Source organism: Oryza glaberrima, chromosome 8 (genome assembly GCF_000147395.1).
Source record: "Oryza glaberrima chromosome 8, OglaRS2, whole genome shotgun sequence".
Taxonomy (NCBI): Eukaryota; Viridiplantae; Streptophyta; class Magnoliopsida; order Poales; family Poaceae; genus Oryza; species Oryza glaberrima.
This window is the reverse complement of record NC_068333.1, coordinates 15,377,216-15,390,586: the sequence shown is the minus strand read 5'-3', so window position 1 is coordinate 15,390,586 and position 13,371 is coordinate 15,377,216. Positions and strand designations below refer to the sequence as shown.

The following is a 13,371-nucleotide window of genomic DNA, read 5'->3' as shown; positions in this document are numbered from 1 at the left end:
GGATTCATTTTGGTGATCTGTGAATGGAGTTTGGTGTGACTGTGACTAGAGTATGACACCATGTGTTTTGCTTTTGGCATGACTGGACCGGAGTGTGGTTGTTTCTGTTAGTGATCTCGTGATGACAAAAACTTGTGTATGCTATTGTTTCCATGACTGAAACTGTAAGTGGAGTGGTTGCTGCAGTTGGTGAACATGCGATGATTGGAAGTTGCCATCTGCTATTTCCTTGACTAGAATGATTTTGATGGATGTATGTTTGGTATTACTGATTGGTGACCTAGTGATCTGTTGGACTTGTAGGACTTTGGTGGACGTATTTTGTTGTGATTCATTTGGATGGATGGTGAATGTTTAGAACTATTGTATGTAGGTTGTATGAACCATTAATTTTGGAGGAAATGATCTGTTTGGATGTCTAATTATTTTTGTTATAAAATTGTAAGTTGTTTATTATTTATGATGATTCTTTAAATGAGCTTGGGCTTCAATATCAACTGTAAAATAGGCTGAAATACTACTGGGCTTACATGAAAAAAATAAAAAGGCTGTTGAGAAATGGGCCAAAATTGGTTGGCTGGCCCATGGGCTAGTTAGGCTTATTTGAATTATAATTGCAAAACCAGCACATGTTATAAATGGGCCAACTTCATTTTTGTGACAATTATTTTTGTCATACTCCACATGCCATGTCACACGCCACGTCATATGCCATGTCAGATGGCTAGACACTTGTCAGCATCCCATCTAATGTATTATGACAAATATAGTGACAAATAACCATTGTCATAGACCAGTGACAAGCGTGCAATTGTCACTACGATTAATGACAATTGGGTCTATTAGTCACAGAAGGAGGATAATGACAGGGATTCAATGACTATAGCTATTTTGTCACTAGTGTGTCATAGAAGGGGTACAATGACAAGAAAAAGGCTGTAATTGTCACAATTAATTAGTCATAGAAGGCCTAAGCTCTTGTAGTGATTTTTATATTAGCAGAGATGTTTATCCATCATCCAATCTTAATAAATATTTTTTTATAAATTCCAATATTAAAAAAGAAATAGTATTGTATGCCAAATTTGTATATTTTTTATAGAAAAGTTGACTTTATATGCGGGGTAATTTTATTTGAAATTGTTTAATATTAAACATCTGACTTTTTAACACGTATGTCAAACTATTGGTCACGTAGTGCAAAAACGAATTTATAGATCTTTTTTCATTTTTTCTGAGGCTACCATGGCCATTTTTCAACTCCATGAACAACAATTGTTAACATATCATAGGAGTTAGCCACGCTGTAATCACTCACTGACAAGCAAGATGAAAACAATGTGAATATATATTTGTGAACGATATGGTATGTGATGTCCGGAAATATATTTTCTATGTTTAGACATTATCAAATATTAATAATGTTTATAAATTTTAATATTAAATTCCAGTATTGATATAATGTGATAAATTTGCGGCAGGGGTGAGAATGAGTGACAGCTCATTCAATTCTGTTGCATAGTGGCATGCGCAAAAGTACTGTATTTCTATTGGAGCGTGTCTATTTACATATGAGTCCCACCTGGTTTTGTCATGATTTGCTCCTCCAACATGCAAATGAATCATAAAAAAATCATTGATTCCTTGTACCCATCTGTCGATAAATATATCCTCAAATCATCTCCTTCCACACAATCCTCTCTCTCCTTACCTCTCCCCTAACACACGATCCTCCTTCTTTGTATAAGCCCATGAGACTCACTAGTGCTACAATACTCATGGCATCTTATGAATCGGTCGATGTCGAAGTGGATCCACTGCCACAGCAAATAACCAAGAGAGAGCTCGATCAACAAATCAATTCGGAGAGAGTTCTTAGAGTTCTCTTTCAGTATGTACGTGATGGATATGATCGACCACAAGTAATGACGAGGGAGCTCTCCCAGCCAGTCAATTCCTAAGGAGAGATGAAGAACTATGAAGATAACATCGTCAAGAGATGCAAGCTGCCTAAGCCATGATTAGGTCTACTGAGTTTTGACCTTAGAATAAAGTTTTATTAAGTTAGCCTTTCAACGCTATTTGCAAAATGTGCAAACCAAATTAAGAATGCTTGTTGTGTATGATTTGACTTGTTGTATACGATATCATATTTCATCTACAATCTCATACAATCTCATACTAGTCTGACAAATCAGTTTTATTTATTGTTAATAACTAATATAATTTTTACTTTTAGCTCGATTATTAAAAAAAATATTAAAAGTTACTTAGGAATTTCCGCACCAAACGCGGGGAATCACCTAGTACTATTTATGCTTAATGCCAATCATTGGAAAATAAGGAGTAGAGAGATACAGTGTTAATTTTCATCCCCTCTTTACATGTCTAATTGTTTAAACACACCTCTTAAAGTAATTGATTGATGAAAACAACACAATATTATGTGATAGATTCCGGTTAAAAAGAAAAACTGTGTCATGGAACCATAATCTTTGAGAGAAGGCACCCGAAGTATTATCGAGTTTGTTTTCTTAATCCCAGATAATTGTCATTAGTTTCCATTTGGTAATAAAGAAAATGTTATTCTCATAGAGCAAACAAAGCACAAAATAGCTAGTTAATCTTAACACGAAAATTTATTCCATCTTGATCTTGCCAATCATATGTAGTTCAGAATACGAGGCACATCAACAATCTTGACTGGCTTCAGAATATAATCCTTTGCTCCTCCATCCAAGCACCTCCAACAAGGAAAAAAAAAAGAAGGAAAAGGGAGCACATATTAGGATCCACTTGCTCGGATTAAGAATCTATCAACTAAGGAAATCAAGGTATACATCGTCATACTTACTTTCTGATCCTTTCTGGGATGTTATCAGAGGAAGCAATTACAACCGGGAGATGTGCCAGTTTAGGTGATTTCTATGAGTAAAAACAAGCCCAATTTGAACATGTAAAATATTTGGTAGAAACATTATAAAATATATATGATGAAGATTAACACTATTGTATGTACGCACCTTCACTTCCATGAGTAGGTCATAGCCGGTCATGTCTGGCATACAGTAGTCACTAACAATCATGTCCACATCATGTTCCTGTGTCCATCAGACATAAATACATGTTTGTTATATGGTTTGTAAATAACATTACCAAATAAACAAGTAGAAAACTTTTAATTTACCGAGTCCAAAAACATCAATGCTTGCATGACACTTTCTACTGCAGTCACTGCATATATCAAACATGGAAACACTTAGTTAACAACAGTCGAAAAGAAGGTCAGAAGATTTCAAACATGGAAACACTTAGTTAACAACAGTCAAAAACATGGAAACTTGCATAACAAAGAACCTCGGACGTTATGGCGCATTAAGGCCATGGAAACAACATGGCGATCAACATGGGTATCATCCACAACAAGCACATGGGGGGACGACATTGCAAACTTTTGGTGCAGAGTTACTTTGAATTGTTGTTGAGGAAAATGGACCTAGAATGCACACATTTAAAGTGCAGAAGTCTTAAAATCGCGGAGATATTGCAAAGATATAATATCAAATCACTAGCATGATAATTAGCTCTCATATCTCACAGTATCACTAGTGACCGTGTATTTGATAATTTTGATATACCATACAATGTATAATGATTGACGGATTTGTCCTCTTTCGTACCTATAGAGTTGTTCATTTTTTACAAATTAACTATAGTGACCTTGCAACAATTATAGCTACCTAGGAGCAATGATATAGTCTAATGTATGAGCATATATTTGATATATCTATATTGATAAATGGCTTGGCCCTATTTAATTTGTACATATTTAAATGTCAATACAACAAAGAGGCTAGTAGAAACTAATTAATTGGTCACACCCTAGTTTGATAGATGGTATGGTACTAAATGAAAGAAAGCAAGTGAGTAGTGGTGTACATGGGCATGGTTTAGCCCATTGGTCCGAAAGGCCCATCTTGTGAAGCTTGTACCTTCTCCACTATGGTTTTTGCATGATCTTATTCTATAAGGCCCAACTCGTGGTGTTGTTTTCATGGCGACTCGCAGCTGCGTTTCATCCTTCGTTGTTCTCCAAGGCTCCCCTCACGTGCTCCTGGAATCGGGGATGGATGAATGAACCATTGGCCATCTAAATCGTGGTGTTTATAGATAAATAAACCATTGGGAACATGCTTTCAGTCGAGAACGATGGTGATCAATGGCGTCTTCCCAAGTCTTGAGCATATCGACACGTTTTCATATGAGATAACCGCACCGGGTTATAGGATCCAGTCACCGACAAAGTGTCGGATGTACATTGATTTGGAAAAACAAATTCTAGGCAAATGCACACAGTTCATGTGAATACTGGACAAATTGTCTCCTCCTTTATATTTTCTGATACTTACATGTGGGACTTCGTGACAACTATTACTGGAGTTCTATGACCAAAATACTTCACCGCCATGTGTTGGCCCTACTCTTGTGATGACTTTGTCATAGAATATTGTACCTACAGATGGAACCATCTACCATGGACCCATGAGGACCATGGTTACCAAGTTCTATGACGGAATACTTTGTGACCATATGCCAACCCAAATTTCTAATGATAAATTGTGTAGTGTTTCAGATGACCATCGTGACATTTTTTGTGACCACAAACTCAAGCTGCCACTAGAATCATCCGAGCCTGAACTTTACGATGATTTCTTGAAAATTCGTCATAGATCAATGATGGATTCCCTTTTTGTCACAGTGAATCCATCATAGAAGGCCAAATCTATTGTACTGATATATGTCACGGGCTGAAAAAATAAAGAGAGGATAAGGGGGACTTGCAATGGCGTTATGGCGGCGACAACCATAAACCGTGACTCACGAAGATGTAAAGTTTGCAATATATATTAAGCCATTTATAGTATGAGTGTAATATCTTCATCGTGACCATATTTTGTACAACAAAAAGCCCAACACATACATACTGCAACTCTCACATACCACGTTACATGATGTTTAGTGTCACGTGAATGCACAACATCATAGGATAGTCTCTTTGGAATGGTGGATATACGAATTCAAAAGTCTTGTTCTAATCCTTACTACGGGTGTGTTCAGAACCCAGAGTTCCCAACTCACCTCTCGCTTTTTCCGCGCGCATGTTTTTCGAACTACTAAACGATACAGTTTTTGCAAACAAAATTCTATACAAAAGTTGCTTAAAAAATCATATTGATCCTTTTTTAAAAAAAAAATAGCAAATATTTAATTAATCACGCACTAATGGATCACTCCGTTTTCCGTGCAGGGAGTTTAGTTCCCAACTCTCCATATGCTAACACAACCTACATATCCAAATAAGACATTAGGCCCCTGTTTAGTTCCCACACAAAAAAAATTATACCCTATCACATCGAACGTTTGAATATCTGCATGAAGTATTAAATATAGGCTAAAAACATAACTAATGCACAGATTGCGACTAATTTGCGAGACGAATCTTTTAAGCCCAATTGCTCTATGATTTAATAATATGGTGCTACAGTAAACAATTGCTAATGATGGATTAATTAGGCTTAATAAATTCGTCTCGTTGTTTACTGACGGATTCTGTAACTAGTTTTTTTATTAGTACCCGAACACCCCATGCGACACCCTGTATTACCCGATGTGACACGCTAAAATTTTACACCCCTAGATCTAAACACCCCCTAAAATATTACCAATAATACGAGCTGTCAACTTGCCAGCACTAACAAACAGTTACCCGAAATAGTTCCAGGAAAGCGTTTTATGCAGCAAGCTAAAAACCAAGCAGAATTATGACAGGTCCTGAACACACAAAGCAGGAGGAAATCAAACTGCTGAATTATGAAATGAGAAAAAAAAAAGAGGATAAAGTATCGCATGATATGAGGTTCTAACGATTCACTGGTTCATCCATATAATAGCCAACCACAAACAGTAAAGTAACCAGGACTCCACAATCAAAAACAACATCCACACTCCAGACTATCGCATATAGTCACAAACAAATTTGATCCACTCCAATTAAAACACAAGAACACTTATTTGGGTCTCAAATGTTTCCCGCTAGCAAACGGAGCTTGCAACACTTTGCAATAGTTTAATTCAGCATTGCACACTATTGCAGAAACACCTCAGCCTTCAGTTATAGTAGAAGTCAATATAGATGGAACCTCCTCGGCTAATTATGACCAACGCCGTCAACTGATCGGTTGTGAGTTCAAACCGCCAATTCACCTCAAATTGAAAGATTCACAATATTATTAGGATTTTATGTTTCCAGATATGATAGCACATATATGATGCAAATCGATGGTACTGACCAGACTGAGCTTTGAAAACACCTTCCTCAATATAGGTGAGTGCTTGATGTATTGGCGTAGAGACATGAAATTATCGGTAATGCACCATTCACCATGGTGCAATGTTCTAAGATTCATGAACATCGGCCCTCTCCCATTACGCTCCTTGTGGTAGAACTTATCCACACGAGTTAAGGTCTGAACATTGACATTATTAGGACGTAACTATGTGCGTGTGTGTGACCATGAGTCCTTTCTCCTTTTTTTTTTCTTGCAAAATTCACCAACGTTGCACAAAATATATTTCTTTACACATCACATGCAAAGGGGATTGCTCTCACTTCATAATAGTTTGCTTCAATAAATTTTGCCAACTATTCAAATGAACCCTTTGCCTTGGTTTTAAAGTACAAGTGCTTCAGGTAGAATTCGATTGACAGCAAAAAGCTAAAATTATGTGGTTTTGTGTTAAAAAAAATCACAAGGATAAGATTAACAACTCAAGGAATGTCATTTATTCATGGATTGAGTATACGGTAGGCATCCTCTGCAGATTTTTCAGATTTCAGCAGGTGATGCCGTGACATGCATGGGATACTTCCTGAAAATGAAAGTGATCACCGACGATCGAAAAGAATCAATTTTCAGAAATTTAATCACTATATATTAAAAGCACTCAGTACTCTGTACATTCTAGTCAACGTCTGCGTAGTACAATACTCCGTACTACAATGTATACAGATACAGAAACTAACGCAAAAAAAAAAGAGAGAAAATATAATCCAAAATTCATCCCATGTTCTACCAAACAAGAACATTTTATAATCTCTAGAGTATGAATTTCCTAGCTAATTAATGAGCTGATGATCACTTGACACGCCAAAGAATCCGATTAATCATCACTGTTCTCACACGGGAAGCCGGAGCAGCGTCTCCGATCTGTGCGCGCTCCGGCTCGGCGCGAGAAGGCACCCACTGAACCGCTCCTCGCCGCCGTCCACGTCGTGTTCCGGCGACCTGCCGCGGCGCCGGTACGCCGCCTCCACGTCGTCGAGGATGGCGGACACCTCCGCCATCCGCGGCCGGCTGCGCCCGTCGTTCGCCACGCACGCCAGCGCCACCCTGGCCGTCCGCGCGAGCAGGCGGGACTCGGCCTTGTCCGCCGGCTTGCCGGCGCGCTCGTCGAGCACCTCCGCCAGCGCCGGCGGGCTGGCGCGTATCAGCGGGAGCGCCCAGTGCGCCAGCCGGCCGCCGTCCCATTGCCGGCCGGTGAGGAGGTGGAGGAGCACCGCGCCGAACATGTAGACGTCGTTCTCCGCGCGGGCGTCCAGGCGGCCGTGGTCGTCGCCGTCGCCGTCGTCGCTGTGGAGGAAGGTGGACAGCCCGTAGTCGCTGACCCTGACGCCGCAGGGGCCACGCGCCGCGGCGGCCGCGTCGACGAGCACGTTGCGTGGCCTGACGCGGCCGTGCACCACGCCGTGCGCGTGCAGGTGCGCCAGCCCCCGCGCCGCGCCCGCGGCGACCGCGGCGCGCTCCGGCCACGGCAGCAGCGGCGCGTCGGTGCCGCCGTGGTAGAGGAGGGCGTCGAGGCCGACCGACCCGGCGGACGCCCGCTCCACGATGAGGACGCGCTCGCCGGGGCCCTCGGAGAGGCCGACGATGCCGGCGAGGTTGGGGTGCGGCGGCACGGCGAGCGACCGGAGCGCGGCGGGGAACCGCCGCCCGCCGGGCTCCCCGAGCACGAGGTGCGGCCGCATGCGCTTGGCGGCGAGCCCCGGCGCCGCCGCGTACACGGTGAAGTGCCTCCCCTGCCCGATCACCCTGCTCGGGTGGAACCCGTCGGTGGCGCGCTCCACGTCGGCCAGCGGGACCACCGGCAACGGCGCCACCGCAACCGCAATCGCACCACCGTCGCCATCACCACCACCACCACCACCGCCGGCGCCGGCGCCACCGCCCGCTCTCGCCACGCGCTTGTTGCGCCAGAGCAGGAACAGCGCGACGGCCAGCGCCACGACCGCCGCGGCGGCGACAGCGACGACGGCGTGGTGGACGGCTTCCTCGACGGACTCGCGCATGGCCGAGCTAGCTAGTCAATGGATCAGAACTTCGCCACCGCCACCGCCGCCGCGGACATGGACGAACGGGCGTGGCACGGCGCGGCGCGGCGCGCGTCGGTGTCACCTGATGAGAGAGATTAATTGGAGACGTTTCGTGAGCGGATTTTCAGTGGGATTAAGTAGCACGCTAAGTGACACGGTACGTACGTGATTAAACTAAACATGGGTCAAATCTGCTATGCGTACAATGGCAACAACCGAAGTCAGTGTCATTGTGTCAACAGAATGCCATCCAAAATATTTATTGGGTGGCTGACATGGTTGGAATGGTTGGCATGAATTGGTTTTACTAGAAATACTTATGGGTATCATGCTAGTATTTTTCTTGGTACTTTCTAGTATCTTCTTAAGGCAAAAACAAATATAATTGTTATTGTTAATTTTAATGAATTTGGTTGGCAGTCAAGCTTATTTATTGTGTTGAACATATAAGATTTATATTTCTGATTCGCACTTGCTATTTGTGTCTCAATGAAGAATTTACATTTCTTTCTGCTTGGTTGTTTGTTTTTTTTTTCTACATTTGAACCCGACAGATACCCCATTAAGAATATGTAGGTTAACCTCTGACGATGCTGGTGTGATCTTGTAAATTAACAAGATTTGGACCTTCTGGTGGTACACGAGGGATTCATGTACAAGAACTTGCCAAGTTTTCTTTTTTAGTCCAGCCAAAACTGTTGGGATACGCGTAGGCTACGATAGTATAAATCAAAATTTTCTATCGCGTAAACCAGGAACCATGCAAGTATTAGATCATAGATCGTTTCCACTCGACACGCTCTGCAGCGGAAGAAGACACTGAGAAGTCGAAAGAACTCTCGCGAAGTAGCGCGCGTCAATGTAGAGGAAGTAGTCGATCGCACCGGCTCGTCCTTCTCCTCCTCGTACGTTCTCCTCGCCGTAATCCCACGCCGATCAGCACCGCAAACCAGCGGTGCCTCTACCGGTATCCACACGTACAGGGACGGAACGCCACGCGCAGATGTGCTAGCACCCGCGCGCGGCTAGGGTTTTGCTCGGGGAAGGAAGTGACAGCTAGGGTTTCTCACGTGATGCAATGCCTCCACCGGTCACACCCTCACGAATATATAGGATCCATCACTTGGGCCTCCAAGGCCTGTAGGACTCCTATTCGGATCCCTATTCGAATTAAGCTCATATTGGATCTCTATCCAATCCCCTTATTCCGGCCCATTAAGCGTGCGACCCTGTAGGTTCATGTATACTTGGCTGTAACCCGAAAACTCCTTTTCGGTCCACACGTTAACAGCGGCCCCTAGCAAAACGTATTGACCCACCGGGCATACATAAAGATCATATCGGCTGAACCTCTAGTGTATACTTGTATGAACCCCTTTGCCTCACGATATCGATTAAGCTCAAGGCTAGATATGTGCCATCCTCTAATAGCTTAATCATTCACTCGAACATGTTAAGAGATTATATAACTCGTGATTGACTCCTCAATCACCTTTGGCATGGCCATGCACTTCCATAATCTACAACATCGAGGGGCCCAGAGATATCTCTCCATAGGAGGGGCAAATCCCATCTTGATTATTCATATCCCACTACATGTTTCATAACATACCCGAAAACTACTTTTATAACTACCCAATTACGGAGTAGTGTTTAGCAGTCCCTAAGTAAGCTACTACACATGTGTTGAGAACCATGATAATCTCAGGTCTAAGGATTCAACACCAACACTCAATGAGATCACTGATGATACAATACATATGGCTCTTGCAGTGTCTCATGTTGGGTCTATCCAACAACATATTTACCAACATATGTCCACATTATCAATTTGGTATCTCTATACCATGATCCATGAGACATGATCATCAATTAATACATGTGCTGATCATATAAACATATTTGTTCCACATATGATATTTGATCAGGGATCCTTTAGAAATAGTAACAAACAACATAAAGAGTCTCATGAAAGAATCACATATTCATTAACCAATAAGGAGTTATCTATTTCAAGGAACAATGTCGGATAAATATGTAAACATAGTATGTGATACAATCATCTCTATGATTGCCTGTAGGGCATATCACTAACAAACATCATGTTCTAATCCAACAAATTTGAATGCAAAGATTGCCCTCTGCCTCCCTAGAAAACATATTGATTTCGGATTCTTATTGGAAACTTTGGAAATTTGTGAAAACGTAAGCGGAAGGATCATTAATTGGAAATAAGGACCTATTCAGATTGTAGCCAAAATAAATCTTACCAAGTTTTAGCAATGATAAAATTTTGATAAGATGATAATATTGTCAAAATTTTGGTAGGATTTCTTATGTATTAACTAAATTTAGCAACAAACTAAAACGTTTTGTAACTTTAAAAAAAATGATATGGTTGAAAATGGCATCAAAGTGAACAGACCTTGTTACACATTTTGAACTCAAAAAAACTTTGAGCCTGTTGTTATATATCTAGCTAGCTGCTGAGACTTCAAAGTGTGGATTAGAGGGAGATCCTGGACATCCAATTAATTAATTAAACAGAGATGATCATGGCCATTTTATGATAATGTAGTCAAGTGCAACTGTGCAGGTAGCAAATCGATCATAGCAGTTGGGCGGGGTTTGGATGCCCAATCTTACGTCAACTCTGGACCAAATTCATGTTAGGAATTGCAAGTTTGTATTTTTATGTTTGTGTTCATGCACCCAACACTTGAAACAGGTATTAGTTGTTATAACTAACGTGATCCGGTGGAGTTTATTAAGGGCAGAGCAGGTAAAGGAAACTGATTGTTGTTAACTTCGCTCAGAAGATCTTATGTCAGCGAAAGAACAAATACTACAAATGTGAACTTTCTTTTTTTCGTGAGAACTTCGTTAGTTAAGTTTCTTATTTGATGATCCTCCCTTGGTTTCCGAAGTTCACACCATGAGAACAACGATGAGAAATGACTACGATACATGGGAAAATTTAATGAATTCATATTTTTTTTCTCTTCGAGTTCGGACTTGTGATTTAGTGAGAATTTGTTTCACGCATATACCCATTTCTATTTTTTTTATGAATTTAGATAACTTTTATATCCTATTTTGATGGATTTTTACTTATTAATGGTTTGATGGTTATCACAGATATGTTCACACGATACATCCCAGTTTTGATATCTTGGTAACAACATAGAGTTCTTTAAAAAAAAAAAAACAGATAGAGCAAGCCACACTAGCGGGGATTTTTTTTTCTAGCAGATATATTTTGCCCATATATTTCAACAAGAGTAGTATATATTTTCTAGAACCAAGCTTTGCTCAAACAAAAATTATAAAATTCAACCATCAAACTAATTAGAAGGATCCTCATATTTGTAAGATGTCCTACTTTCCTATTAAGATTTTGGATGGGCTGATCATGGGCCAACTGGCCGCTCAGGGCCCAATTAAGCCTCGGAGAACAATTATAAATGCAGTGGCAGATGACATTTTTTTTTACAATTTCTTATTAAAATATTTAAAAATTGTTTCGAAAATTTATAAACCTAGACGTCTCACGCCCTCTAGAAGCGTCTTTTTTAAAAATCGCCCTTCCAAACGACGTTAAGGGACCTAAATGTAATGTTTTTATTTGTCTTTTTTTACATGATGTTTTTATTTGTATTCAAACCCTTTCTGTCGGATTCAATTGCTTAAAAACCTGTAATTAATGATTATTCGACACTCTAAATTATTTTAAAATTAAAAAGTAATAAACTACCAAGTCGTAGATCTCGTCGAGATCTACAATTTTTATATAAAGTTTATTTTCATACAATGTTTTGGACATCTAAAAGATCTTAAATGAAAAAGTTGTTAACTGCAAAGTTGTAGATCTTCTCAAGCTCTACAATTTCGTTAAAAATTTTGATTTCATCCGATTTTATATGATATATTTTTAAATTACAAAATCATAGAATACACAATCTATATTGAAAAATTTTACATTTAGGTCCCTTAACATCCTTTGTAAGGACCTTTTTTAAAAAACATCCTCTGGAGGGGGTGAGGCATCTAGATTTGTAAATTTTCGAAATGTAAAATTATTTTTGTAATTTTTTAATAAAAAATGTAAAAAAATCGGAGGATGACTTCAAGGGGATCATTTGAATAGAATGGCAATGGCAAGAGTGGTGACCTGGTTCAAGCTGAACCTAGTTGATTTCTCTCATTCGTTGCTTCTTCTTCCTACTATAGGCTCCACTACTTCCTCTAGCTCTCTCTAGAACCTTCTATAAGCTTGTAACCCTTAGCTACCTTCCTCAATTGCATTTTTATTTGTTGAGGTGGTTGCCAACCTTTCTGACATCCTATATAATCCTAGGCTATGGACTATGGGCAGTATTTTATAGAAAATCGTTCTGATCCTCTCCTTCTAAATGATCCAAGATAGTTTTCCAATGAACACAATAGGTTCGTGCATTTTCTAAAAGATCGTACTATTTTCGGCTATTCAGGGATCACATCTCTTTACATACCTGTACATGGTTGCACCTAAATATCCATGGTTAGGCAAGAGCAATCCCCTTGGGGAAACTTAAACAGCCCCATACCTAAATCGTGCATCAGTTCACTATGGCTCAATACGCTCAGTAACATCACTAAATCGTGCATCAGTTCACTATGGCTCAATACGCTCAGTAACATCACAGTTCACACTTCCCATATAAGAGAACACCGTAGAAGAATCCATAGGGAGGAAGAGTTCACCATGAGAAAGAAAGTCCGCGAGATGAGAATCACATGCAGAGATGAACATGAATAGCCGAAAAACATAGAAGAATCTCATGTACCGGTATGCCAAAAAACATGTACAGATGTACTAGATATGCCAAACGAACAACATCGTTATGGTTAGGACCCGCTCAAACTAATGTTATCTCCTGCAATAAAAATCGTTCATCCCA

General features: G+C 40.6%; 2 protein-coding genes across 2 annotated transcripts; both read right to left on the bottom strand.

Moving 5' to 3' along the window:
* Positions 1-2,662: 2,662 nt before the first annotated feature.
* LOC127781141 (two-component response regulator ORR8) lies at positions 2,663-3,445 on the bottom strand. Its single transcript, XM_052308052.1, has 5 exons — positions 3,358-3,445; positions 3,188-3,234; positions 3,024-3,101; positions 2,855-2,925; positions 2,663-2,744 (listed from the first exon to the last, which is right to left on the bottom strand). The coding sequence occupies exons 1-5, from the start codon at positions 3,443-3,445 to the stop codon at positions 2,663-2,665; spliced, it is 366 nt and encodes a 121-aa protein (XP_052164012.1).
* Positions 3,446-6,980: 3,535 nt separating this feature from the next.
* Positions 6,981-8,521, bottom strand: LOC127782909 (leucine-rich repeat receptor protein kinase EMS1). The gene has a single exon (XM_052310187.1). It carries the CDS (start codon positions 8,405-8,407, stop codon positions 7,238-7,240), a length of 1,170 nt encoding a protein of 389 aa, XP_052166147.1. The 5' UTR covers positions 8,408-8,521; the 3' UTR covers positions 6,981-7,237.
* Positions 8,522-13,371: the final 4,850 nt, after the last annotated feature.

Excerpts from the sequence above, each read along its gene's own strand:
- LOC127781141 (XM_052308052.1), bottom strand. The coding sequence starts at position 3,445 with ATGTCGTCCCCCCATGTGCTTGTTGTGGATGATACCCATGTTGATCGC. Across the intron at positions 3,235-3,357 it reads AATGCGCCATAACGTCCGAG|TGACTGCAGTAGAAAGTGTC; the intron begins GTTCTTTGTTAT and ends TGATATATGCAG. Across the intron at positions 2,745-2,854 it reads ATCCCAGAAAGGATCAGAAA|GTGCTTGGATGGAGGAGCAA; the intron begins GTAAGTATGACG and ends TCCTTGTTGGAG.
- LOC127782909 (XM_052310187.1), bottom strand. The coding sequence starts at position 8,407 with ATGCGCGAGTCCGTCGAGGAAGCCGTCCACCACGCCGTCGTCGCTGTC.